This window comes from Muscardinus avellanarius (genome assembly GCF_963383645.1).
Source record: "Muscardinus avellanarius genome assembly, chromosome: 4".
NCBI classification, from domain to species: domain Eukaryota; kingdom Metazoa; phylum Chordata; class Mammalia; order Rodentia; family Gliridae; genus Muscardinus; species Muscardinus avellanarius.
Genome location: NC_137789.1, coordinates 33,375,561 through 33,403,300, shown reverse-complemented (window position 1 = coordinate 33,403,300; position 27,740 = coordinate 33,375,561). Strand labels below are relative to the sequence as shown.

At 36.2% G+C, this 27,740-nt stretch overlaps 1 protein-coding gene across 1 annotated transcript in view; it reads right to left on the bottom strand.

Moving 5' to 3' along the window:
• Positions 1-27,740, bottom strand: part of ANGPT1 (angiopoietin 1) — a gene marked incomplete at both ends in the record, with an annotated part of 246,280 nt that overhangs the window by 18,173 nt on the left and 200,367 nt on the right. The window contains one exon of the mRNA XM_080693637.1: positions 20,312-20,478. Coding sequence (XP_080549763.1) covers positions 20,312-20,478 — 167 coding nt within the window. The remainder of the gene's footprint in view (positions 1-20,311; positions 20,479-27,740) is intronic.

The window sequence follows — 27,740 nt, the reverse complement described above, 5'->3', positions numbered from 1 at the left end:
TTTGATCATACAATTTCTTTTAATTTAGGTTAACACCAAACACAGATGGTTCCTCTTGATAGTGGCTCTGACTGATTTCTTACGTTCCTATGTATAATTAGCTACTCATGTCTTCTATGCAGTTAACACTTGTTCCAAATGAACCTTCACTTTACAAAAGAAAATCAATATGCAGATGGGCTAAAATTGGCTTTGCATCTATGGTGAAAGGGAACTTTGAAGTGTGAATCATTAGAGAATATTTTCTCCAAAATACCACCCCGGGAACTCTGAATATTTATATCTGTGTTTGGCCAGTGTAGATGTGCCTTGTGTGAAGGACGATGTTTGAGGAGATAAAAATGAAGTGTTTCTCCACAACAAAACATCTGGCTTAGGAAAATAAGGAGCTGTGGGAAGAAAACACCCAACAATACAGACAAACAAGTATACTCCATGGAATACAATTAGATGTGACCAAAACAGCCAAAGTAGAACTGTGGCATTTATCCTTTTCAATGTACTTTTTCCTAATAAAAAAATTCAAGTTGGTCGTGGTGGTGAATGCTGGTAATCCAAGTACTTTGGAGGCTGAGACAGGAGAATAACAGTTCTCTGTTAGCCTCAGCTACTTAGTGAGGCCTTCTGCAATTTAGTAAAACCCTGTTCCAAAATAAATAATAATAGGGCTGGGGATGTGGCTCAGAGGTGGAATGCCCCTGGGTTCCATCTCCAGTACCACAAAATAAATAAGTAAATAAATAAAATCAAGTACTTTGGGGCCAGTGGCTATAAAGAATGTCAGCATTCAGATTTTTTTCAATTTAGTATTTTATGACAAAATGAGTCAGATGGAGGCATAGTAAAATCAGTCATGGTTCTCTAGTCATCTTTGATGAAAAATATAGTCACTCCTTTCCTTCATTTTCACAAATTTTAATATCTAGGAAAACTAAATCGACATAAACTTAATGAGCGTAGAATAACAGTTCATCTGCTTATGGAAGAACAGGCTTTAGCATGTCCCTGCATATCACACAAGAGCTTTTGTAACTCTGCTTTGAAATTGGCAGCCCTATCTCATGGAGCCAGCTTCTCACTAATTTTGTTGACTTAAGAGACGGTCACTGTCTTCACATTTTTACTTCACCACTATATTCAGGGGGACACTGTCTCTTTGATTATCCAACGCAGGGGGAGTTGTACCTGTGATAAAATGAAGTTTGGCCTCGACTTTTTTAAACAGTAGACCTACTCTTAGATATCTGAACTTCAGGTCTTGGGTGCTCCTAGACTAAGCAGATTTTTATTTTGGCACTGAGCGCTCTCACTGCCACCATATGGAAGTAGTTTGTCTTTCTCACAATGGCTTCAAGAAAATGCAAAATGGGCCCCTTGGTTCTCCTTTAGAGCCCAGTAGAAATGACTCAATTGACAGGGTCTCCTGACATGGCTTTGACTCCTGGTTGCTGCTCCAGGATAGTCTCTTTTCTGAACACTCTCCCCTACTCCGTCCCATTGCACTCCAGGGCACCCGACTGAAAGGGCAGGTGCCACAGCAAAGTGCACTGTCAGAGCATGTCTATTGGCATGGCGTTTAAAGGATGCAGGTGGCATTTTTTTATGAAAATGAAGATGGTACTTATGTCAATTTACAGTGAGATAAAACAGTGTTTATCTTATTGCAGATGTGTGAAAAGAAAAAGCATTTGTTTGACATTATGAAGATTTCTTTGGAAGGTTTTCAAATAATTAGTATCACAGTGGAAAAGGTAAGGCTTAAACTTGGCAAATTCTAAACTGTTCACAAAGTTTGGTGGAGGTGATGTGCTTTGGAAGTTGTGGAGGGTTCAGATTTTCAAAGAGGGATAATAAGAATATTTCCAATCAAGGGTCTTGAAATTCATAACACACTTAAAACGTGAGGTTATCTAATGTGAAGGAAAGATTAGCATGTGTTGGGAGTATCAAGTGAAAAGGAAACAATGCACTTATTAGAGATACGAGCAATCTATGATGGTATTTTCATTTCTTTTTTCTTCTATTAGTATTTGGATTGCTATTCTTTGTTCTCACCAAATTCCCACACATAGAGTTTGAGTAAATATGTTGCAATGAAAATTATTAAGACTGGGAAGTTTTGAGGTTAAAAGAAGAATTTAAATGGAAGTTTTGAGGTTAAAAGAAGAATTTAAATTTGTCTTAGTATAAGGGGAGGCTTGAGTCGCCTATTAGACTTAATATACTAAAATTATTTCTAAAACATTTTAATCTTTTACAATTACATCTGTAAGGTGATATTTTTATCTTCTAATCTAGGATTGTCCATATATGTGAATATATAAATATATTTATATTCATTCAGGAATTAATGAATATATATTGAATATATATGTGTGTATATATATGTGTGTGAATAGATGTGTGTGTATGTGTATATATATGTATATATATACATATATATGTGTGTGTGTATATATATATATATATATATCCTGTGCTTATAAATAACCAGATCTTTACTAAGTCATCTCTTTCTCCCTATTTTCACAATTCTGAAATAAAATATTTTTAATGCCAGTCCAGTCCAAAACTTTGTGTGTGTGTGGTACTGGGGATAGAACACAGGGGCATTTCTACCTCTGAGCTATACCCCCAGCCATATTTTTTATTTTTTATTTTGACACAGAATCTCACTGAGTCACAAATGGTCTCACTATGTAGTAGCTGATGTGGTCTGAGAACTGCAACCCTCTGTCTCAGCCTCCTAAATGCTGAGATTACAAGCATGCACCACCATGCTCAGCAAAGCCAAAATCTTAAAAAGGATATCTTCCCTCTTCTTCTTCAAACCATAATTGCACAAACAAATTGCTTCTTTTGTGGTACTCTCATTTACAAATTGCAATGTTATTATTTATATATGTGCTTTATCTTCCTTGCCAAACTATTAACTCCTAACAAGAATTGTTCATGTATTAACATATACTATGTGCATAACAAGTACTCAACAAATATTTATTGACTCCTTTATGAACTAAGAGTTCAGTAAGAGATGGTTTATATGTAGTAATATTGTAACACTAATAATACAACTGTCTTTTAGAATTCAAGTCCCCTGGGCATTATTTTCCTTGATTTGAAATTTGTCCAGTGTTAATGACATAATGGTCTGTTCAAATCACATCGGGGCACAGCTATGAGTGTGTGATTGGTTTATTGCTGCCAACAGACAAAGGCTTAATGAAATAACTCATAAAACAACCCACTCAAATAAATACTGATCCAAATGGGAAATCAGACCATCAAATTTATAGAGACCTCTAGCTATCAAAGGGCCCATTCTATTGGATAACTTCTTTGGGAAACCAGGCGTTGATTCTTTTGAATCTGTTTCAGAAGGTTTGTTTTCCAATACTGTACCTCTACCTCGGGACTGTCATCTCTGCTGGAGGGGACTCTAATTAAGTATGTGTCATGACAGGCAAAGCTTTTCACATGTTGGCGATACATTGTTGCTCAGCTGTCCACAAGTAAATATAATTATTGTTTAAAAGAGCCTATTAATGCCTGTGTAAGAAAATTAGAGGAAAATGCAGGAAGGAACCACAGGCTTTATGAAGAAGTGAATATATGTCCAAGACAGACAATTGTATGACAATGACTCATATTTGCAGATACAAATCTATAAGTAGAAGCAAAAGTTTTAAAGAAGAATTGATAACATATAATATAAATAAGAATTGAGAATATCATGAAGACTTGTAGATTCCTTAAGAAAGAAAAGATCAGTCAGAGATAGGTGGTTTAATACAAAATAATTATGAGTAAAAAAAAAACTGAGAATGAAGATATTACCTAAAACTCTTGGTTCTTTCCTTCATTCCCCCCCTCACAAAATAATTATTAAGTAAGTAAGTAAATAAATAAATCATTAGCTTCCAAAAAGCAAAAAACAGTGTCATGTACACCGTTATTTTGAAAGATAGCATAACATAGCAGAGTTCGTTGTCTAATTGTCTAAGTTTGAAACCTAGCTGTCATCCTTCCTGATTCTCAGTTTCCTCATCTGTAAAATGCCTCTAATAATAGTAATGTCCTTCAAATACTATTGAGATTAAATTAGGCAATGCAGCCTGGCTTGGTGCACAATGCTTGTAATCCCCGTGCTTGGGAGGCTGAGACAAGAGGATCGCACAGGTTCGAAGCCAGCCTCAGCTACTTAGTGAGGCTCTCAGGAACAGTGAGACCCTGTTTCCAAATAAAATATAAAATAGGTCTGGGAATATAGCCCGGAGGTAGAAAACCTCTGGGTTCCACCCCCAGCACCACCAAAATAAATAAATAAATAACTATAAATTAGGCAGTACATATAAAGCCCTTAAAAAGGCTGCTGAATACAGACTGTCTTTAAATATTAGTGAAAAGTAAAACAGAGAACTGACACTCCCCTAATAAATCAACAATTATCAAATATACTCAGTAGACATGAGTTTGTGAGTGAATTGGTCTAAATTAAATATAGAGATTTCTGTTCTTGACAGAAATATACGTATTTTGAGAGTAAGGGAGACGGAGAGACAGACCTGGCTTACTAAGGCTTGCACACAGACAACATGCTGGAGAAAGTAAAGATAAAGAGCATTGACATTCTCAAATCTATAATTCCCATATCATTCAAAAGTCCTTCTTAGCCAGGTGTGGTGGTGCACACTTGTAATCCCAGCATTTGGGAGGGTAAGACAGGAAAGCAGTTCATGGCCAGCCTCGGCTACTTTAGGGAGGCCCTTTGCAACCCAGTGAGACCCTGTTTCAAAATAAAGAATAAAAAATGAAGCTAGGGGTGTAGCTCGGAGGTAGAATGCCCCTGGGTTCCATCCGCAGTACTGCAAAAAAAAGTCCTTCTTATTTTATATAGAGTAAGAAGTATATTATAATAATATTATAATTCCAAGAACAAGAAGCCAAAGAGTGTTTTTGCTTTGTTGACTGACTACCTACTTTACGGTCTACATTATTTTGAAAGGTGATGACTCGAACAACAGTCTTCTAATTTAAATCTCGGTCTTGTCCCTTATTAAATTAATATTTTAATTTTCTTTTTTTCATTTTTTTCTTTCTTTTTTTTTAAATTGGTGCACTGTATTCATACATCATAGTGGGATACAAACTTTTGTAGACATACATGCACACATCGCCCAGTCAGCCCCCACCCGATCCCCACCCCATTCTCTCCGCAACCCTCCCTCCCATGCTTGGCTTAGTGGTTGACAGCTAGTATTATAGCAATTTATCCAAAATTAAAAATGATAATCTCACATAACAGTTTCATTTGTCTGATACCAAGCTTTTGATAAAGATAACATTTCAATATTTCTTTTTACTTTCTTTCTTACCAGAGAATTTTTTTCTATTTTTTTAGGTGAAACTATCATATATTTATATTTTTCAGAAAAAAATCTATCCTAATATGGAAAATGGACTCTAGATACCCAAAACGATCTTGAAAAAGAACAAAGCTAGAAGATATATATTTTCTGATTTCAAACCATATAGAGCTACAATAATTGAAACAGTGTAGTACTATTCTAAAGGCAGATATATAAACCATTGGAGTTAAATAAAAGCCTAGAGCTAAATTCTTCCCTATATTGTCAAGTTATTTTTGACAAGGTTTCCACGAACATTTGGTGGTGGAAATAATAATCTTTTAACTAAATATTGTTGAAACATAATAATTACATGGAAAAGAATAAAGTTGGACCCTTACCTAATCCCATATACAAATATTAACTCAAAATAGATAAAAAGACCTAAATATAAATCTTAAGACTATAAACTTTTGGGAGAAAATCTGGGTCATAAAACCTCACAACATTGAAATTGGCAGTGATTTCTTGGATATGATTTCAATGGCACAGGCAACAGAAGAGTATACAAACTGCCTAAAAAAAAAATATTGTATATCCAAAGACAATGTAAACAGAGTTAACAGTTACTAATAGAATGGGATAAAATATTTCCAAATGCTATATCTGAAGGTATATTAATATTCCAACTAGAAATCCTAAAAATTAACAACAATAAAGGCAAACAATACAATTTAGAGATAGGTAAAAGACTAACATAAATAATAAATCTCCACAGATAACCAATCTTAGTTGTCTGTTGGATGGAAAATCTTGTTTCTCTGGTTCTGGTGTGTGTTACCTATTTCTTCTTTGTAGTTAATCTCTTTGAGTATTTTCTCTAGTGCTGGTTTTGAAGACATAAATTCCTTCAGTTTCTGTTTGTCATGGAAGCTTCTTATTTCTCCATCTAATTTGACAAAAAGTTTTGCTGGGTAGGAAATTTTTGGCTGGAAGTTGTTTTCTTTCAGAGTTTGGAATATGTTACTCCAAGCCCTTCTGGCTCTCATGACTTGGTTTGGGAAGTCTGGAGTGATTCTAATTGGTTTGCCTCTGAATGTCACTTGGCCCTTTGTTTTTGTTGCCTTTAAGATTCTCTGCTTGGCTTCCACATTGGTCATTTTGACAATTATGTGGCGTGGGGATCCTCTTCTCTGATCCTGTCTAAAGGGAGTTCTATAAGTTTCCTGGATCTGTGTATCAACCTCTTGCTCTGTTTGGAAAATTTTCTGCTATTACTTCCTTGAAGAGATTGTTGATCCCTTTGGTTTCACTTTCTTTTCCCTCCTCTATTCCAATTATTCTTAGGTTAGCTCTCTTAAAATGGGCCCATATTTCTTCAATATCAGATTCCTGCTGTCGGATATTTTTTTCTAGATTAGAAACTATGCATTCATTTTTGGAATTATCATCTTTAAGAGCGAGATTCTGTTCTCCATGTGTTCTAATTGGTTGTTTGTACTTTGAATTAAGGCCTTTACTTCATTAATTGCATCCTTTATCTCTTTTTGGCTTTCTCTGAGTTCTTTTCGAAGCACCTCTATTATTTCTACAGTTATTTTCCCGATTTGATTTTCTAGAAATCTCTGATTTTCTGTTTTATCGGGTTGTGATGTTGTGGGGTTGTGGGCATTCATTGCTCCAGTATTATTCCTCTTTCCCATGATTTAGGAAGTTTGTGCCTTCTCTGGGTTCTTCCCTTGGGTCACTATGACTTCACTTAAGGTGTTCTGGATCTCGAGTCAGTAGTATCTCAGACCCCACTACTCCTTTACTGGGTTGTATCACAGAGTCTCCAACCCAGAGAGTCGATAGAGGCTGCTTTAGACTGTGGGGGGTGCCAGGTTGCATGTTCTCCTATGGTGTGATATCTCTGCCACCGCCACTCCCCCACTGGGTCAAGTCCCAGGGAGTACAGTACTGGGATTTCTCCTTTGTGGCCCGCAATTTGACTCACTGTTCTTGAGTATGCAGATGTAGCTGTACTGGATTCGGTGAATTCTCTGCTGCTGCCGCCGGTGGCAATATATGGCGCTGCTGCTACACCCTCGGCAGTGAGGCTGGCGTATTTCTTCTTGGTTTTGATTTCCACTCTGAATCCCTGCAGCGTGTGCTGAGCTCAGCCACTGGGAGCTTTAGATTTTACCTGCGGGGAGAAATCCCGCCTGGCTGTTCCACAGCGGCTCACCTCAGCTTGCTGTAGCCGTCCGGTGAAATCGCCGCTGCCGCCGGCCATATGGTGCTGCTGCCGCGGTCTCGGGCGTGAGGCCGGTGTATCTCCTCTGTGGCTCTGAGCTCTGTTCTCAGTCCACTTTCTCTATGGAGCCTGGTGATTTTTTTGTTTCTCTGGTGATGGTGTTTTCTGGCTATGAAAGGCGCTGATTTTGTGGTAATGGAGATTGGTTGTTAGTGGGGCTCTTAAGCCCTGCTTCTCTCGGTCGCCATCTTCCCGGAAGTCCAATATTTTAATTTTCTGAGAATACATATATTGTGCTGTGTACTAGGATGTTTTATTGGTTGAATCTAGCACATTTGTTTTCTTTCTTTAATTGCAATTGATATTATTGGCATGGGAAGGCTAGAAAGTTTGCCTATGTCAATCTATCATTTAATTTTCATTTTTGATTCCTGATGATTTTATCACATTCAGTCTTACTTAACTGGGGTCATTTTTGCTCAGAAGGAATTAGGTCACTGGGAAATCATTAGGATACATCTATATGAGCTCAGCATTTGGCTAAGGCTTGCTTTGTAAGCCTTAGATGCACTGAGGTAGTATATATCATGCCAAGAGGCATAATTACTAATACATAATTACTAATACATAATTAAATAATTACTTGCTTCTAAGCCCCGGTACACTGAGGCGGTATGTTATTTATCTTTGCATATGTGTAGTAGAAGATGCACCAGTGTGAAAAAACGTGGTCCTGGGAATTTGCACTTACTAACTAAGGAAGATAAATTCCCAGAGTTACAGAAAACTTTAAACAATGAGAACTTTAAACAATGAAAACTTTAAACAATGAAAAATTCAGTTTCATTTATTTTCTGATTCTAACATGATTGCTTTATATATGAACTTATTAGATACTATATATGCACACATTGCATACTGATTGCTCATCTAAATGTGGGTGACATACATTTTAAATGTCTTTCCCTTCACTTATAAACTTTGACGGAATGAGTTTATTTTATTATAAAGACCATTTACATCTTTTCAAACTCTTGACACTAGGAACACTTTTATAAGTGGCCCCTGCTTCAATATGTAAGCAAAATACGGTTTTCAGTGTTTCTCAATTACAGATATGAAATGTGCCTGTGTTCAAAACTCACGATAAACTCTTTCTCCAAAAAAAACAGAAAACACGAATACTATTATTCCAGGTTGACTTTACATAGTGCTATGAGTATATTCTATTTTGTAGAATAAAAAATGCATATATTTTTATATAAGACCTATAACAATGTATACTTTTTTAATTCAGAAATAAATATTGGCTGTTTTAGTTCAAAATAAAATGGTTCTTCTGATATTTCTTTCCTTTTCTAAGGATACATAAAAATTGAGTGTTAAAATGAATTATGTGGTATTAAGAGCCCTTTACAGAATACAGTTTTTAAAACATATTTCAATTCCATAGGGTTCACATGTAAATAGTAGATTCAGCTCTCAGTGGTGGCTCACCAGGTAGACTTTCTTCTAGTAACTAAAAGAAAAGGCCAACAGTTACCTGAGAGACTTTGTGGGTTGTCTTTTTTATATACCAAATTAAGCAAAACTTTGTAACATTTGTAACTTAAATTAGTATTTTTTAGTGCTAACAAGCTGAAGGGAGGTAGGGATTTTTTCTCATTTTTAATTCTGTTTAAAGAGCAGGGAGAAACTTTCTTTACAGCATCCATTAAAGAGAGGACAGAGGGGGGAGGGTGGGTAGAATGTTAAAAATCACTAAGAGGCATTACTTAAGGTTTCTTGCAAAAAAAAAAAAAAAACTTTCTCTGGTTATACTTGGACAATGTGTTACTATGAGGTCTGTAAATAAGATCCCAACGTGCATAAGTGGATTCCTGTGTTGACCAAAATCATCAGTGTGCTTATTTCTCTTCACAATTAGTATGAGTCCAAACTCCTCATCATGGATTAGGCCCTCTGCTGTCTGTAACAGATGAAGCCCTACGTAACGGGATCTTTGCTGTTCTCTGAATAAGGCATGCTTTCTTCTACCTCTATGTTTTGTCCACGTGGCTTGTTCTGGCTCTAATCTCAAGTGCCCTGCCTTTTCTGCCACCGTCCTCCTCCTGACTTTCCTCATGAACGTTCACTTGGTCATATTTCACAGATCACAGGCCCTTTCCTGGCCCCTTCAGTCTCCACTGTGCCCCCCATTCTCCACTCCAGTAGAACTGATCAGTTTTCCTTGGCGGCCAACTCTTCCAAGGGTTAAATCACAAATGTAAACAAAATTGTGGATTTCTTCATTCCACAACTTCTTTAAATGTGTTTAAAAGTCCATGATTCTGTGATCAAACAATGCATCAAACAAATGAAAAACCAAGCAGATATGCTAAAGCACACCTCACCTGAAATGTTTAAATCCACGCTCCCAGGTACGCTTCCTTCTCCTAGATTATTATCCCCCAAGAGTGAAAGCCATAGTGTCTCCTTTTAGTGTTACTATGGTGCTATTTCAGCATCAGCCTTTCCTTGATGTGCTCAGTAAGACTGAGATATCTTGGTCCTGTCTCAAGATAAGAATCTCTCAATAAAGAACTCAGAGCATATATCTTTAAGCAAGCATTCTTGGTGACTATCTGAACACAAGGTTGGAGACCACTGGTGCAGCGCCAGGAAAATACTGACAATACAGTAAATGTTTGGTGGCTTGAATGAGTATGGACTTGAATTTCTAAAGCAGTAGAACATCTTTTAAGAGAGTAACTTTAGTAAAGTTGTGCATATAAAAGCACAACTATATCCAGTTAAAGGAAAAGCAAATTTTGCTGTGTGTCTATTTTATTTATTTCCTTGTTATTATAGAATATAAAAATCCTTTCGTACATATCACTTTTGAATAAAGAGCTGAATGGATCAGGCAAGTAAATCTCACTTAAGCAACAATCTAAAAAAACTAAAGGATATAGAATTTTATTATAATCTTACATGGAGACTTTCATATGTTGTCATTCTATATGATAAGCCTAGGAGAGGAGGCACTTAGACTCGCGAGTCTCTAATTTCTGGCATGGAGATTAATTGTTGCACTGTGCGGGTCTTCTGTGTTTCTTGAATGACACACACACACACACACACACACACACACACAATCATTGTTGATATGCTTTCATATATTTATTAGAAGGTGTTTACTTTCCAGACACCTGTCAAGCATTGTGAAGAGGGTCCCACTCTCCCAATGGTGACAGGCACATAACAGGAAGCAGCCAATTATAACCTAGTGTGCTAGGACCTCTGAAAAAAATATGCAGGTAACACAGGGTAGCACCTAGAAGGGCTCCTTGCCCAAGCTGAAAGGAAGGGCTCTCCACCCTGAGCTGAACCTTGGAGGATAAAGACAATCAAGTGAAACAGTGAGATCAAATTCTTGAAAGATAAGGGCGAAGTGCTAGAGGGTGAAGTTTTACCCACAGTGCCCTGCACATTCTTATCACTTATATTTAATAACAGAGTGATTGAAGATTGAAGGGGAAAAGCCAGAGGTAGGGAAGGCCATTTCAGAGGGGCCGCCCACCCACAGTGCCCTCACTCATTCCAGTCCTGAGTCTTCCACATGCTCTGGCCTCCTTTGCTCGCAGCATCGTGACTGGACACTGTCCTCTTCCACTCTTGGATTAAACAATGCCTAACTACTTGCAGGTTGCCTAATAAGACATGCCGTGCCTCATTCTGAGCCCACACAGACGCAATTCCCTCCTTGTCTTCTTTTTTGGTTTTGTTTATTTTGTCCTCAAGATTGAACCCAGGATTATTATACCTCTAGGTCATATCCCCAGTCCTTTTTATTTTATCTTATTTTTAAATTTTGAAACAGGATCTCCCTAAATTGCTGAGGCTGCCACTCCTCCTGTCTCAGCCTCCTAGGCATACGCCACCACATCTGGCTGCTACTCCCTCCTCTGTGCTCCACTCTGAAATATTCCCAATTGATTCCAGCTTGCTCATTTTCCATTTATGCTACTTCTTAAGTAGCACACCTAACCTAACCTACCTAATCTCCACAAATTGGTCAGGGCTCCTTAGGCTATCTCCTCTCCACTCTCCCTAATTTCTATTCATGCATATGTGCATACTTGTGTGAACACTAATGCTCTATCATGGTGGTGGACAGCACTAGGGGGACCCAGAGCGGTGAATCACAGACTGTTTTATACAGGTAGTGCTAGTAGTGCTGGCTGGTTTTAGCAACCTTTGTCCACCTGTAACTTTCTAGCACAGCAGTTTTCTGAGACCTAGAGTTACTCATTCTGTATCAAAAATCCTCTGGAATCCTTAGACCTAAGAGCACTGGGACGTTTGTTTTTGTTGGCTTAGAAACATTTAAGACTCTAGAGACTGACAGCAATCTACATCAAAATAATGAGATTTTTTTTCAGACATTTTGAAGACTGGAAGAAGTAAAAAAGTGATTTTGTTAGCTCCTGCTTCTTCCCTGCCTTTGAAGGTCTAGAAAGTGTTTTCTTGTCAGTATTTCATCTCAGTCAAGAAGTACAAAGTATACATTTTTAAATCTAAAATTTAATCTAAAACAATTCCTTCTAAGTTTCAGAAGTTAACCACGACAAAATAACAGTCTAAATAAAAGTAATATACCCATCAAATAGGAGAAATCATTCACCAACTCAAAGAAAGCTGCTCAAAACCCTGAGCCTGAAAACCTATGCCAGAGATTTAAGACGGCAGAAGCTGCCAAGAGATTATTCATATATATTTTTCTACCATCTTTATTCCAGAACTGTTGCAAAAATAATAAGTTTTCTCTTAGTATTTCAACACATCTGCTACTGGTTCCAGCCAGGACCATGTAGCCCAGAGGATCAGAAAAATGAAAAACACTTCACTAAAAAAAGAAAACAAGTTTTCTAGTGCCTGCAAAAATGCAGGGCTCAAATTTACATGAGAGGCTCTAGGGAATTCTTTTCAATCCACATGAGTTTGTTTTGTCCTTGAATACATGCAGGTCAAGAGAGTATGTCAATGATTAAAAAAAAAGAGAAGTAAGGGGGAGGTTGTGGAATTGGAAGGAACTTCAGCCTTACCTTCTGATTTTACTCTTGAGAATCTGACTTGGAAAAGTGAAATAATTTGTACAAGGTCATTCAGAAAAGGAACTGCAGACAAGTCTACAGTTCATGTCTTTGAATTCTGAATATATATATATATATATATATATATATATATATATATATTCTATGATATTTATTTATTTTAGTTTATTTTAAAATTTTTATTGGCCTATTATACAACAGTGAGATTCAAAGTGACACATTTGCACATGCACATATGTTTTATACATTACATCAGACTACTTCTTATTAAATATTTTGGCTAAAAATAAATCTTATGCAAGAATATATGTAATGACCAAGCTATTTTTAATCTTTTAAAATATATTCTAGCCAATGTTCTACTGATCTCTCCATGTGGAATATTTTTGATTTCTAACCTAATAATATTATTCATAATAAAAACATGACTAAAAATAAGAACAAAACATGACTACCCTCAGGGGTATGTTAGAAATATTATAGCCAGATTATTAATTATAAGAATAGCATTATAAATTATTGTGCATTATTATTCAGATGTATTAATTGACATTTTCTGTTGGTTAAAAGAGGGGCTCATCTACTATCTGTTATTACTAATTAATAGGATTTACAAATTAATACTGTAAAAAACATAATGAACTAACTTTAAGAAAAAAACCTGTTCCCAAGGTTTTAGAAGAGTGATTTACTAATGATTATATTTTTCTTACATTAGGCTAGAAATTTTATGCAGTTTCATTTCTTAAAATAATACTGAATCTATTTCCAATTGGTAAATACTGCTTTTATAGTTATAATAATATAATGCAGTAGCTTGTGAACTGCTTTACTAATATTTGAGAGTCCAGCAAGAGGAGGATCAAAGGGTATGTTCCTACAACCACATCAAAATCGATCACCTTTATATGTTTACATTGTGAATACCTTCATAAATTTTCTTTCAGAAAGTGTCTATTTGATTGGAAAAACACAACCAAAACCTTAGCAAGTGAATTAAACTTAATGCAATCAAATTGGAGAAGAATTGACCTTTTGCAACTTTGGATATCAGAAAATAGAAAGGTATACATCATTTATAATGTATTAATTTCAAAAAGATTTAATGTGAATCTTAGCAGGAAAATATAATCAGATAAATAAAAAAATTCTGAGGAAAACTGGTTTTATCTCAAAATTTTTTAATAATTGTGTATTAACTAATCATTTGAATAATAATACTGACAATATTTTAATTAATTTGAGGGTACATGGTAATCTGGTTTAAGTAAAAAATGACTAAAGAAACTTTGTTACAAATACAATGAATGGTCTTGGTTTGAAGCCTCAATCTAAATAGATAAATACCAAGAAAAAAATATTTGAGGGGTAACTGAAAGGACTTCAATATAAAATATTTCATTAGAATTTTCTGGAGGGGTACTGGGTATTTAACCCAGGGTTATTCTACCACTGAGTTATACCCACAATTCCTTTCTCCCTCCCTCCCTCCCTCCCTCCCTCCCTCCCTCCCTTCCTTCCTTTCTAAAACAGGGACTCACTAATTTACCATGCACTGGCCTTGGACCTGTGATTATCCTATCTCAGTCTACCAAGCACTGAGATGACAGAAGTGCATCATTGTACTTGACTTCATTATAATTTTTAATTAATAAATAATAAATGATTTTGGTATGACAAAACTGAATTAAAAAAACAAAACATTTTTTTATATTTGTGTGGTATTCTTCACTGAATATTAAGTATCTGCATACTCTTTCTGATGACAGGATATCATTTCCACTTAAATATACTAAAATTGAGGTCTAAATATAATAGGTGAACCAACTTGTATGACTAAGGTGTGCTACTGTCCACCCAAGTCACTGGGAACTCCTGCCCCAGAATTCTTTTCCTTGTACAGTTCTAAATAAGAGCTGGGCCAAAAGAAGCCTTTGTGTGAGATCTGGGAGGTGGACGTAAAGTAGTGGCCCAGATCTTAGGATATCATCAGATATCATCTTCGATGATGATCTGAGGCTGGTGCCTGGAAGTTTCCACATTGGTACCCTGAAGCTGACACACCACAGCTCCAGACACACCACAAGACTCTGGACTAAACAAACACAGGTACACCAAGGTGGCAGCTCTGCACAGACCTCCCCTTTCATGGTCCCATTTTGGTGACTAAATGTTCTTAGTTTCTCAGATTTCCCTGTGAGCTGTAGGGTGTCCCATGTGCCAGGTTTTAAGCATTTCTTTCAATCTAATTTTCCTAATACTCATCATGGCCCTGTTTGCCTGAATTTATTTATTTATCTGTTTTTTTGCAGGTCTGGGGATAGAACCCAGGGCCATTCGCCCTCCGAGCTATGCACCCTGCACTATTTTTAATTCTTTATTTTGAAATAAGGTCTCACTGAGTTGCAGAGTGCCTCACTAAGTAGCTGAGGCTGTCTGTGAACCATGATCCTCTGGTCTCAGCCTCTCGAATGCTGGGATTACAAGCATGCACTACTATGCCTCGCTTGTTTCCTTTTATTAATATGACTGATACAGCCATGTTGTGCTTACAAATCATAAAGTCAGATTTCTTCGAAGCCTTTGCATCTCTGACTTTTATTCCAGAGCTTTTTCCAGTAGACCACAACATCTCTTCAACCCCACAGTGAACACAGCTGTGTTTGTTGTGATTGTGATTGTATACTTGTTTCCCAACTCTTATGTTTTTGGGCAAGCAGATACTTAGGAGAAGTAAAGGTTGCTGTATTCCCTAAAATCATGAAACTCTTGAGCATTTATCAGAGACAATGTATATTAAAAAGTTCAGAAGCAAAAAATAGAAATGAATATATCAAGGTAGCTCTAGTCTAGAAAACGATTTTGGAGCTGTAAGGAGCTTAACAAATACTTAATTTATATGGACAGAAATTTAAGAACTAGAGATATAAGGCAATGAGTATATAGATGTTCATTAATTAAAGACAAAATGGGGATAAAAAGATATATTCTGTCTTAGAATATGTGCTTAGAGGTTTAATTAATTCAAAAACTTAGCTAATAATTTAATAATTTTTCTTTATTGGGGAATAGCCATATGTATGGTGGGTGTATAATTATGAGGCCAATGTTAAAGTTTTAACTTCTAGTCATATTAGTGGCTGCGACCTTATGAAAAATATTATATAAGTCTCAGTTTTCTTGAAAATAAGACATCCAGTGCTTATAGTATATATGCATCCAATATTAGTGAGCAACTCTTAGACATTTGGCTAACCAGTATAAGTCATAAACTAGATAACTATTCACAGAATGTTATGGATCCATGGAGCACAAAACCCAAGTTGGCCTGATAATTAAATAATGTGCTTTTCTGGAAAGTAAGTGTTAGGGTGCCTTAGAGGTGACAACTTTTGTGATTTGGCAGGACTAAGTAGAGAGCGAAGGAGTGCTCACAAACAGTTGGGGTATGTGAAGAGCCCAGCTAATCAAATTGAATTCTAGGCCTGGAATGACCCTTAAGAATTGTCCTCAACTGGGGAACTTTTGCATCAACCACTCTTTGGATGTAATATGTCTGCATAGAGGAAGAGTGACATTGGCTAAGGTGAATCTCCTCAGTCACAAGCAAGATCTAGAGAGGGAACTTCAGTTTCAAACTGTCTACCCTCAGAATGGTTCAGTTCTGAAGGGAGACAATGGGTTGACACCTCACAACATCTATCATAGAAAAAAATAAAAAAAAATTCTGGAATAAGAAAATCACAAAAATGTAAGACATATCCACATGATAATGTTAGGTTTATATGTGTAGGGCAAGGGTATTGTGTGAGCAGAGACATGAAGGGATTAGGGCAATTTCAGGCTGTTACCAGAACATAACAATAAAGAGGTATCTGGCTGAGTAAGTTTGGAGGGAGAACATGACAGCAATCGCCGATCACTAGACAGTGGTTAGATCATACAGCATCTTTGTGGCCAGCTTTAACTTGTAGATATTTGAACATTGTCCAAATCTATGAAGGAGATGAAAGACAAAGTCTGATTGTTGGAGAAATCATCCCAGAAATAGTGTGAAAGAAATATTTGAGCATATCAAGACTAGGGGCAAGAAGGGCCCATAATGGTCTGGGTGTTAGCTGACGAGGATCTGCAGAACCCCACCTCTCCAGGGGAGGTATTTAATAGCCTCATGTTGACTGCGTGCTATTTCACATGATATGTTTATCGGGACACTCTTACATTATTATTTTTTCTTATTCATATTCTCTTGGGTGCAATAAATTTTACTTTCTATCTGAGAAAGTCATTTCAAGTTTCCTTGGAGGATAAAAAGAAAATATGTGTATTATACAAACACACACACACACACACACACACACACACACACTTGTAAGCTCATCTATCCATTCACAACATTTACTTTTAATCAGTATGTGTTAAGAACATGAGAAAATGTTTTCTTTTTGAAAAAAATTGGGTCCATTTATCATGATGATAGCTGATAGAATATTCACAATGACGTTTCTAAGAGAATATTTTTAAACCAAAAATCTAAAAAAAACCCTTCTGAGTTGACAAGTTGGAAAGTATAAAAATATAAAACAAAAATCTAGCATGAATTTCCTGACTTTAAATTTTTGTTTGAATTTAATCTCAAGCAGCTGGGATGACAGTTGTGTGCCGCTGCACCCATCTTCTCACCTTTAAAATAATACCACTTCAAAAGGAACTATGAGAATTGACTAGAGTGTAAGAATTGTTTACCAAATATAAAATCTTAGTGCTAATAATTTGATTAAATTATCACGCAGGGGTTTAGAAGGGTGAGAAATAAATGGAAGGAAAGCACATCTGAGTGATGACATGGGCAACTGGAGCTCTACCTGGAGGCCACAGGTGGTGTGACTGGCTGGGAGAAGCAGTGATGATACAGCAGAGAGGGAAGCCTCAAAGATCAGCTCCCTTCTAACGCTTCTCTCCCACTCAAAGAGTAATATAATACCATTCTATCATATGATTAATCTTCATGAGAGTAGGCATTACGTATCTTTGAGCGCTCATTTCCCATTTGGTGCCAGTGGGAACACTAGACTTAATCACATGAGAAAATGATGACTGTAGATCCTGCAGGAGTGGACCAGTACCATCCACTCTATTACAACAGCACAGCAACAGAAACCACACTGAACTGGATAGGAATAAGCAATAATTCTCATTCATTGAGAATTGTCTATTTCTGGACCTCAGCTTTCTTTCTCCTAAAGCCAGAGATATGGAATTAAATTATTAAGTTATTTCTAGCTTTATGTTTCTGTAATTTATTTTAAGTACTGGCATTTGAACCCAGGGGCATTCAACCTCCAAGTTACACCTTCAGACCTATTTTTTATTCTTTATTTTGAAACAGGGTCTCACTAAGTTGCAGAGGGCCTCAGTAAGTATCTGAGGCTGTTGGCGAACCGCGATCCTCCTGTCTCAGCCTCCCAAATGCTGGGATTACAAGCTTGTGCCACCATGTCTGGTTTATGTTTCTGATTTTTAAGGCGCACAAATCTCTCCAGAAAGAAAAGTGATTACAGATCACATGTTTCACCCCAACTAGGAAGACTTATTTTTGATCATAGGCCATATCTCATATGGGTGAGGATACGGAATCACAGACCTTGAAGGGAGGAGACATACCCAGTGACAGCGGTGAGGCTCCTCAGAGAGGAGACCAGTGCTTCCTTCTCCTGCAGATGCCAGAATGGCATTCGCACCACACACCTGAAGCCTATAGCAGATTTGTTCTTCTAAACCTGCCAAACACTTTCTGCCCCCCTAACACTGAACAGCCTCACACATATGTGTGCGAGAACATTTACCCACATACCCACACAACCACCTATGGAGAAGTGAGAGACATTTTGGAAAGGAACCAAAGCAAATTCTTCAGGAGTCTAGAAAAGACCAAACCAATTTTTTGCTAGTTCCATTGTCAAACTGTCTGACATTAGCCAAGTTTCATAGAGTTTCAAGTTTCAGGTCAAAACATTTACATAAGTGTACCCCTGATGTTTTACAGTGGTTTTACTTGTTATAAAACTCTCAAAATATTGACCTCCTTGGAAACATTTCTTCTAACAGTCCACTGAATTTTATAAATGTCTCTTCTTTGTTTTTTTGATTTGCCATTAAGTATACCATCCCCCACGACCTCTTCCCCACCCAGACCATCCACACTTTAGGTCTATTTCTCATCTCTGCTGTGGTGACATCATCAGTATTTGTTAAGGAAATGATTATTATGTCTCCAAGGATACAATTTATATGTAATTTATTAAAATGAGGCATGCCATAAAAAAGATGCAGATTTAAATTCCTAAAGAACGTTATGTATTAAAAAGATAAATAAATAGAAACAATTGAACTACAAAGAAATAGTTACACTGGTTGGGAAAAATCACACAGCTTTGGTTGCCATCACTGCAAACTAGCTTCAAGCAATGTGTATAATGTGTGCAGTATTTCTAAGACAAATATAGAGTAGTCAAGTAATGAGAGTTTAAAAAATCATTACATTTCCAATTTACTAATTATGAAACTATGGCACACATTAATAACCTACTTAATAATTAGTGCCAAATACTGCATTACTGGGTAGTGATAGAAAAGTATCTGAAATATTTTCCCTGTTCTCAAGGAATGCCATCTGGTATTTTAAGACCTGGTTAGTAACAAAGTTTGACTGCGAGGTCTGTATAACTGATCACTGACTACCAGGTGACCAGTGCCTAATAGATTTCCCGAAATAGAAGTATCACAATAAATATTCACAGAAAAAATTCACCAAATTACATTATTTCTTTAGCCATATGTTTGACTTTTTTTCTAGCGTATAAGCTGCTCACTTAAAAAAGTCAGAAACATTCAAAATTAAGTATATAATTTGACTATTATTTGGACTTATTTATGTCTTTTACATTATTTACAAAAAACACTCTTAATCATGCATCTTCTCTTTAATGCAAATTATTAAAAAATAAGTTTTCCTCTTTTTGCCTCTAAGATAATTTTAAAGAATAATAACAAGAAAGATAAAGAAGGCAGAACTAGAAAATTTTTTATTAGAAAGGAGAAATTATTTAAAGCCACTAAGTTGTAGACATTTCTGTAGACATTTCTGTTATGTAGACATATTCTTTTGTCTGCATCTACTGTGTCTTCATAGAAATAACAACAACACAAAAACAACATGTTATGCTTGATTTAATTCATCATCCTCTAAAGTTTGAGCCAAATCAAAAGCAGTAGGTGTATGAAACTAAACTTTAAAGCTTTTAAGAAGTCTTTTCAGACCTTTTCCTTTCCCTTCCTTCTTTCCTTCCTTCCTTCCTTCCTTCCTTCCTTCCTTCCTTCCTTCCTTCTTTCCTTCCTTTTCTTCTCCTCCTCCTCCTCCTCCTCTTCCTCCTCCTCTTCCTTCCTTGCTTCCTTCTCCCTTTCTTCCTTCCTTTCCTTCTTTGTTCTTTTGCATTTTTTTGTCATAGGCCTAAACAACGTGGCTTTTACTTTGAAAGATAATTTTCTTTCTTTTTTTTCACCCTTTTCTCTTAAAATTCCTAAGTGGTGAGGTCAAAGGTACTGGACCACTACACTGAAAGATGACTTACCTATAGTTTTGCTTCTCGTTTCCTATGTGGAATCTGTCATACTGTGAGTAAGCTCGGTTTCCTTCCCAGTCCATTAACTCGATCCTTAATGTGTACTGCCGCTGACTGGTTATAGCAAAAATAAACTCATTCCCCAACCAATATTCGCCAGATGGATTTCCAAAACCCTGAGAAAGAAAATAGAGATGAAGTTGTCGCTCTGAGAGAACCTTTTTATGTTCAGCATTTAACTAATTCCTATATGATAACAAAGATATTTTATTTATACACATACTACTTACATATATTTCCTTTCATACATATTACTTACAAAATTTTTAAAGTAAAGATATTTCAAATGTTTTTTGCTAAATGACTTATTTCAATACTCTTCTGTTATATTCTCTCCATTGAGACTTAGTTTAATTTTTATTATAGTAAAATCTGTGTTTATCTAATCTATATGGATGAGATAATTTTGTTTTTTTTGTTTTTTTTATTATTTTTTTTATTGGTGCACTGTATTCATACATCATAGTGGGATACAAACTTTTGTAGACATACATGCACACATCGCCCAGTCAGCCCCCAACCGATCCCCACCCCATTCTCTCCCCATCCCTCCCTCCCATGTTTGGCTTAGTGGTTGCCATCTAGTATTATAGCAATTTATCCAAAATTAAAAATGATAATCTCACATAACAGTTTCATTTGTCTGATACCAAGCTTTTGATGACTTAAAGATAACATTTCAATATTTCTTTTTACTTTCTTTCTTACCAGAGAATTTTTTTTCTATTTTTTTAGGTGAAACTATCATATATTTATATATTTATTTTTCAGAAAAAAAAAATCTATCCTAATATGGAAAATGGACTCTAGATACCCAAAACGATCTTGAAAAAGAACAAAGCCAGAAGATATATATTTTCTGATTTCAAACAATATAAAGCTACAATAATTGAAACAGTGTAGTACTATTCTAAAGGCAGATATATAAATCATTGGAGTTAAATAAAAGCCTAGAGCTAAATTCTTCCCTATATTGTCAAGTTATTTTTGACAAGGTTTCCACAAACATTTGGTGGTGGAAATAATAATCTTTTAACTAAATATTGTTGAAACATAATAATTACATGGAAAAGAATAAAGTTGGACCCTTACCTAATCCCATATACAAATATTAACTCAAAATAGATAAAAAGACCTAAATATAAATCTTAAGACTATAAACTTTTGGGAGAAAATCTGGGTCATAAAACCTCACAACATTGAAATTGGCAGTGATTTCTTGGATATGATTTCAATGGCACAGGCAACAGAAGAGTATACAAACTCCCTAAAAAATTAAAAAAAAATTGTATATCCAAAGACAATGTAAACAGAGTTAACAGTTACTAATAGAATGGGAAAAAATATTTCCAAATGCTATATCTGAAGGTATATTAATATTCCAACTAGAAATCCTAAAAATTAACAACAATAAAGGCAAACAATACAATTTAGAGATAGGTAAAAGACTAACATAAATAATGAATCTCCACAGATAACCAGTCTTAGTTGTCTGTTGGATGGAAACTCTTGTTTCTCTGATTCTGGTGTGTGTTACCTATTTCTTCTTTGTAGTTAATCTCTTTGAGTATTTTCTCTAGTGCTGGTTTTGAAGACATAAATTCCTTCAGTTTCTGTTTGTCATGAAAGCTTCTTATTTCTCCATCTAATTTGACAGAAAGTATTGCTGGGTAGGAAATTTTTGGCTGGAAGTTGTTTTCTTTCAGAGTTTGGAATATGTTACTCCAAGCCCTTCTGGCTCTCATGACTTGGTTTGGGAAGTCTGGAGTGATTCTAATTGGTTTGCCTCTGAATGTCACTTGGCCCTTTGTTTTTGTTGCCTTTAAGATTCTCTGCTTGGCTTCCACATTGGTCATTTTGACAATTATGTGGCGTGGGGATCCTCTTCTCCGATCCTGTCTAAAGGGAGTTCTATAAGTTTCCTGGATCTGTGTATCAACCTCTTGTTCTATGTTTGGAAAATTTTCTGCTATTACTTCCTTGAAGAGATTGTTGATCCCTTTGGTTTCACTTTCTTTTCCCTCCTCTATTCCAATTATTCTTAGGTTAGCTCTCTTAAAATGGGCCCATATTTCTTCAATATCAGATTCCTGCTGTCAGATATTTTTTTTGAGAAAATTTTGGATTAAATGAGTTAGACTAATAGATTTAATAAAAAAACATTTCTCAATTCAAAGTTTGCATTTGAAAATGTTTTTAAAATACAAGCTAATATGTTGAAAATAATTTAAACAGTTTCCAATGAATTATCAGGGTGGTATCAGGCAAGTTATTTAATATTAATTTTCTTATTGTTATTCGGGAGCCCAGTTATGAGCTTATAACTCCATAATTACCAGGCCTTGACTTTTGTAGCTTTAACATTCTTATATCTTGACTGCTAATCAGCAAACCTGTAAACCCATGGCTATAAGCACTGACGTTGCTTCACTGGCATGGATTTGGGTTTTGAGGCAGAAGGCTGACGGTAAGAGCGAGTAAGTAAACTTAGTTGACTACTTTGCATCTGAATCTTAATATGATGCTATTGTTCTTTTGGGGGGCAATCCCAGTCATGGTTATTAAGTGTTCAAAATAGCTTCTTTGTGAGAAGAAAAAAATGGTCCCCAAAAGTGAGCCAATTCTTAATGTTGGAAATGCTAGTGATAGGGAAATAAAGAACCCTAAGAAACTGCTGGCATTCTAGATTTTGGGTATTCACAATTGCCTCAGAAATACTCATTAGTAACACTCGATGGCCAGTTTCATGTGTGTGTGTGTGTGTGTGTGTGTGTGTGTGTGTGTGTATGTGTGATATTGTAGAATCAACCATGAACCTGGGGGCATTCTACCTCTGAACTACACCTCTAACTCTTATGTTTTAATTTTTTTTTAAATAAGGTCTCACTAAGTTACAGAGGGCCTTGCTAAATTTCTGAGACTGTCTGTAAACCTGTGATCTTCCCATCTCAGCCTCCTAAGTACTGGGATTATAAGTCTGTACAGACACCACACCTGTCTTGGTTTAATTATTAATCTACATGTTTGCTTTACTGGTTCAGATATGAGCTGACACTAAAATCTGCTGTACTTATGAATCCTCTACAGTGTCACTGTACATTGAAAACTTTCAAAATGTTTGCTGAAATTCAGAGAAAGAAAGGAAGTAAGAAAAAAAGGAAGGGAATAGAGAGGGAGGGAGGGAGTAAAAATATGATAGCATTTTGCATTGGTATTTGAGAAGCACCCTTAAACAACTTCCTGTAGACAATATGGTTGAGGGTCAGTGTTCTTCATTAGAGTCTGAGTTGAACACAAAAATACCTGTCTCCACATTGAATCAAAGATCTGAAAAGAAACCACACAAATCTGCATATGAGTAAATTCTTCTATTTGTCTTGTATACACTAATATTTAGCAGATCACCTACAATAATCATAGGATATGCTCTGGTGTTTCACAAAGAAACAAATTTTGGTTGATTGAGACATTGATTAATAAAGGTTTAACTAATAAGGATTTACTACATTAAAAAAGTATGAGTGAAGTATCAAAAGACCGATGGGGAGCCCTTGTTTTCTCAAATGACAGAATTTAGAAAATTATTGCTTTAATTTGAAATTAATATTATCAAGTGTATAGAATTATAATAGTTTTCTTAACTGCTTTCTTATTTACTTATCTCTATCTATCTATCTATCATCTATCATCTATCTATCTATCTATCTATCTATCTATCTATCAATGTATCTATCTGTACTGGGATTTAAACCGGGGGCATTCTACCTCTGAGCTACACCTCAACACTTTTTAACTTTGATTTTTTTAAAACAAAGGTCTTGTAAAGTTGCTGAGAATCTCTCTAAACTGTTGAAGTTGGCTTTAAACTTGAGATCTTTCTGTCTTGACCTCCTAAATACTGGGATTACAGGAGGGCACCACCATGCCCAGCTAACTGCTTTCTTCTTTACCCAGCCTATAAAAATGAATATTCTATATTCCTTCTTCATTTTATTTTTATTTTTATTTTTTTGGCAGTACTGGGGATGGAGCCCAGTGGCATTCTACCTCTGAGCTACACCTCCAGTCCTATTTTTTCTTCTTCTTCTTCTTCTTCTTTTTTTTTTTTTTTTTGTGTGTGTGTGTGTGTGTGTGGTACTGAGGGTGGAACCCAGGGGCTTTTCTAACTCCGGGATATACTCCCAGACCTACTTTATTTGCAAACAGTATCTCACTAAGTTGCTGAGAGCCTCACTAAGTAGCTGAGGCTGGCTTTGAACCTGTGCGATCCTCCTGTCTCAGCCTCCAAAACACTATTACAAGTGTGTGCCACCACGCCTGGCCCTTCTTTTTTTTTTTTTTTTTTTTGGTGGTACTGGGGGTGGAACCCAGAGGCTTTCTACTTCCGGGCTATACTCCCAGACCCATTTTATACTTTATTTGGAAACAGGGTCTCACTAAGTTGCTTAGAGCCTCACTAAGTAGCTGAGGCTGGCTTCAAACCTGCACGATCCTCCTGTCTCAGCCTTCCAAGTGCAGGGATTATAAGCGTGTGCCACCACGCCCGGCCGCCTCGCCCTTCTTTATTCCTAGAGTATATTAAGACTTTATTAAATATACTGTATACTACTGTCAACAGAATTACTTATCAAAGGCCATAGGTATTTGATATTAAGTCCATTCTTGATAATTATAATATCATATGCAAATTAGTTCAATATTAACGGGGAAAGGTTTTTATATTTTGTGTTTTATAAATTATAATTTATGTATCTGAGTTTGCTCAGTAAAAGTAAGTCACTAAAATACTTTTGAAATAGGTATTGAGACTCTAAAATACTGAGACAAATAATAAAATTTTAGAGTATTTTTAACTTATATTGCTTTAAATGTGTCTTTGAGCACTGGCTTATTTCACAGAAATGAAGCCAGACATTTGATGCATTCTCTTACGGGAAAGATATATAGAGGAACCACTGACCTTGACTCCCAGAGTTTGGCCCTACATATTTAAATGTGAGTAAATGAGTGTATGTTTTTATACTTAACATTAAAATCTGTTGACATCTGAATGAACACTTTTATAGCTATTCCCCAATTTAACTTAGCTTCTTGATTAAATGAACAGCCTTGGGTATATATTCTTCTCAAGATCATCTACTTAGAACTCAGAGCAAAAATGTGAGAGTTGTCACTCCAGTGGCTCCTTGCTGCTCTGTTCCTAAGATTCTGCTCTGATCACACTTTGTAAAAGTTCTTCAATGACACGAGATATTAAAACAATTTTGAATGTGCTAAGGATAAATATATTCTTATGGCAGCTGGTGCTACATACTAAGGAGAAGAGCAAAGCTTACCTTCTCCATTGCATAAGCAGAACAGAAAGTTACAGGGGGCTGAAAGTCAAAGAATTAGCACTTTCTCTATTGCAGCAGCCCCTGGGAAGAAAAAGAAGATCACTGGGAATTTCCTTACATTTCTTTTCAGCTTAGACATGTCAAAACTCTCCCTCTGGCCGCTTGATGACTCCCTTTTCTGTGCAGTCATTGAGCAATTATACTGAATGTGAATAAAAAGGCTGGGGATGATGAAGTGTTAAGTTTTAGGTCACATATTTCCATGCTGTTGAAAGCGTTGTGTGGATAAAGCTCTCGAGCTTCCCCCAGGGAAAAGTGCTGGGATAACTCCGTTGATCCTCCACAGTGGACAGCATAAGAATCATCCCCACAAAGGCCCCATCCCCATCTATGCATGCAGGCCTGTCTCTCCTCCTGAGAGGGGGAAATACCCATCTTTGAATAGTCTGCTGTTTCTTTTTTCAGAAAGAAGTAACTTTAAAAAGAAATCAGAGAAATTTGCCTCTAGAAACCAAAATATAATTTCACATATCTTCCCCAAAAACTGTCCAAATGACCAAAATGTTTAACTCCAATGAATCAAAATGGCTGTGAGATGATGTAGGGAGGAAACCTCTGAATTAGCCAAAGGCAGTGAAGCAGAAACAACGGTTTCATCATAACGATGAAAAATACACAGAAGAAGGGGAAATGGAAATGGTTTCCCACATTAGTAAACCGTCCGTCAGAGGGTTTGGCAGGCACAACCACAGAAATGATGCCTTTGAATGGCGGAGTGGCTTGGGTTAAATAAACTCTATCTCCTATCTGTCCTCCAATGTAAGGTCTTACTCTTCGACATATTCAATATGGGATTTCCTACTTTTGAGTCTCAGTTTTCTCATCTTCGAAAAAAGAATTAAAAATATCATTTCCATGCATTACATTAGATAAATGTCATACATGTGAAACTCTGAGTTTTGATGCATGGAAAGTACTTTACAAAAATCTATGGTACTATCATTGGAAGGTATATTACAATACAGAATAGTTTTGTTTGGTGGCCATTTTTTCATGAGACTGATCTATTTGAGGGTATCTGGTCTTTTTTCCTCTGCATGAGAAAGGGAAAAAAGTTCCAGCATCTTGTCTTCACTGAAAATTAATAAGGGTGTTATTTATTTATTTATTTATTTTTATTTTTTTGGTGGTACTGGGGGTGGAACCCAGAGGCTTTCTACCTCGGGGCTATACTCCCAGACCTTTTTTATATTTTATTTGGAAACAGGGTCTCACTAAGTTGCTGAAAGCCTCACTAAGTAGCTGAGGCTGGCTTTGAACCCATGCGATCCTCCTATCTCAGTCTCCCAAGCGCAGGGATTACAAGTGTGTGCCATCACACCTGGCATAAGGGTGTTATTTAAATAATCATTTGAAAGGCTTCAGATACTAGAGACTAATGCATTGTTGTGATAAATTGGGTGCTGGTTTATACAAACAAATACTGCCATCATATTAGTCCAAGAAATTAATTATTAGGTAAAAGATTAAAACCAACTGGTTGTAATTTGGATGAAACAATAATGCAAATGAAAGCATAAATCACCTTATTCTTAACCTTTGCTTCTTAATGTAAAGAGTACCTGTCTCCATCAAATCTCCCTTGGTCCCATGTCTTTTAATCCCTTATCTTATAAATTTTAGGCTCTATAAAGGAGGTGATATTAGGGTCATATAGCCATGCTGATACATTAATAGTTATGATAGTTGCTTTCAACTAAGAATGTATATCAGAAATAGCTGTGGAACCTGGTGAGGTGTTGCAGGTCTGTGATACCAGTAATTTGAGAGGCTGAGGTAGGGGGTGCATAAAGTTGAGTCCAGCATGGGCAATTTATTTATTTTTTCCATATTTTATTTTATTTATATGTGGAACATATTGAAAATGGTGTACATTTAGATCATGCTTCATGCCCTCTCACCCCCATTCCCCTTCCCCCCCTCCCAATAATGAATGTCTAGGTTGACCACAGCATGGACAATTTAGCAAGATCATGTTTCAA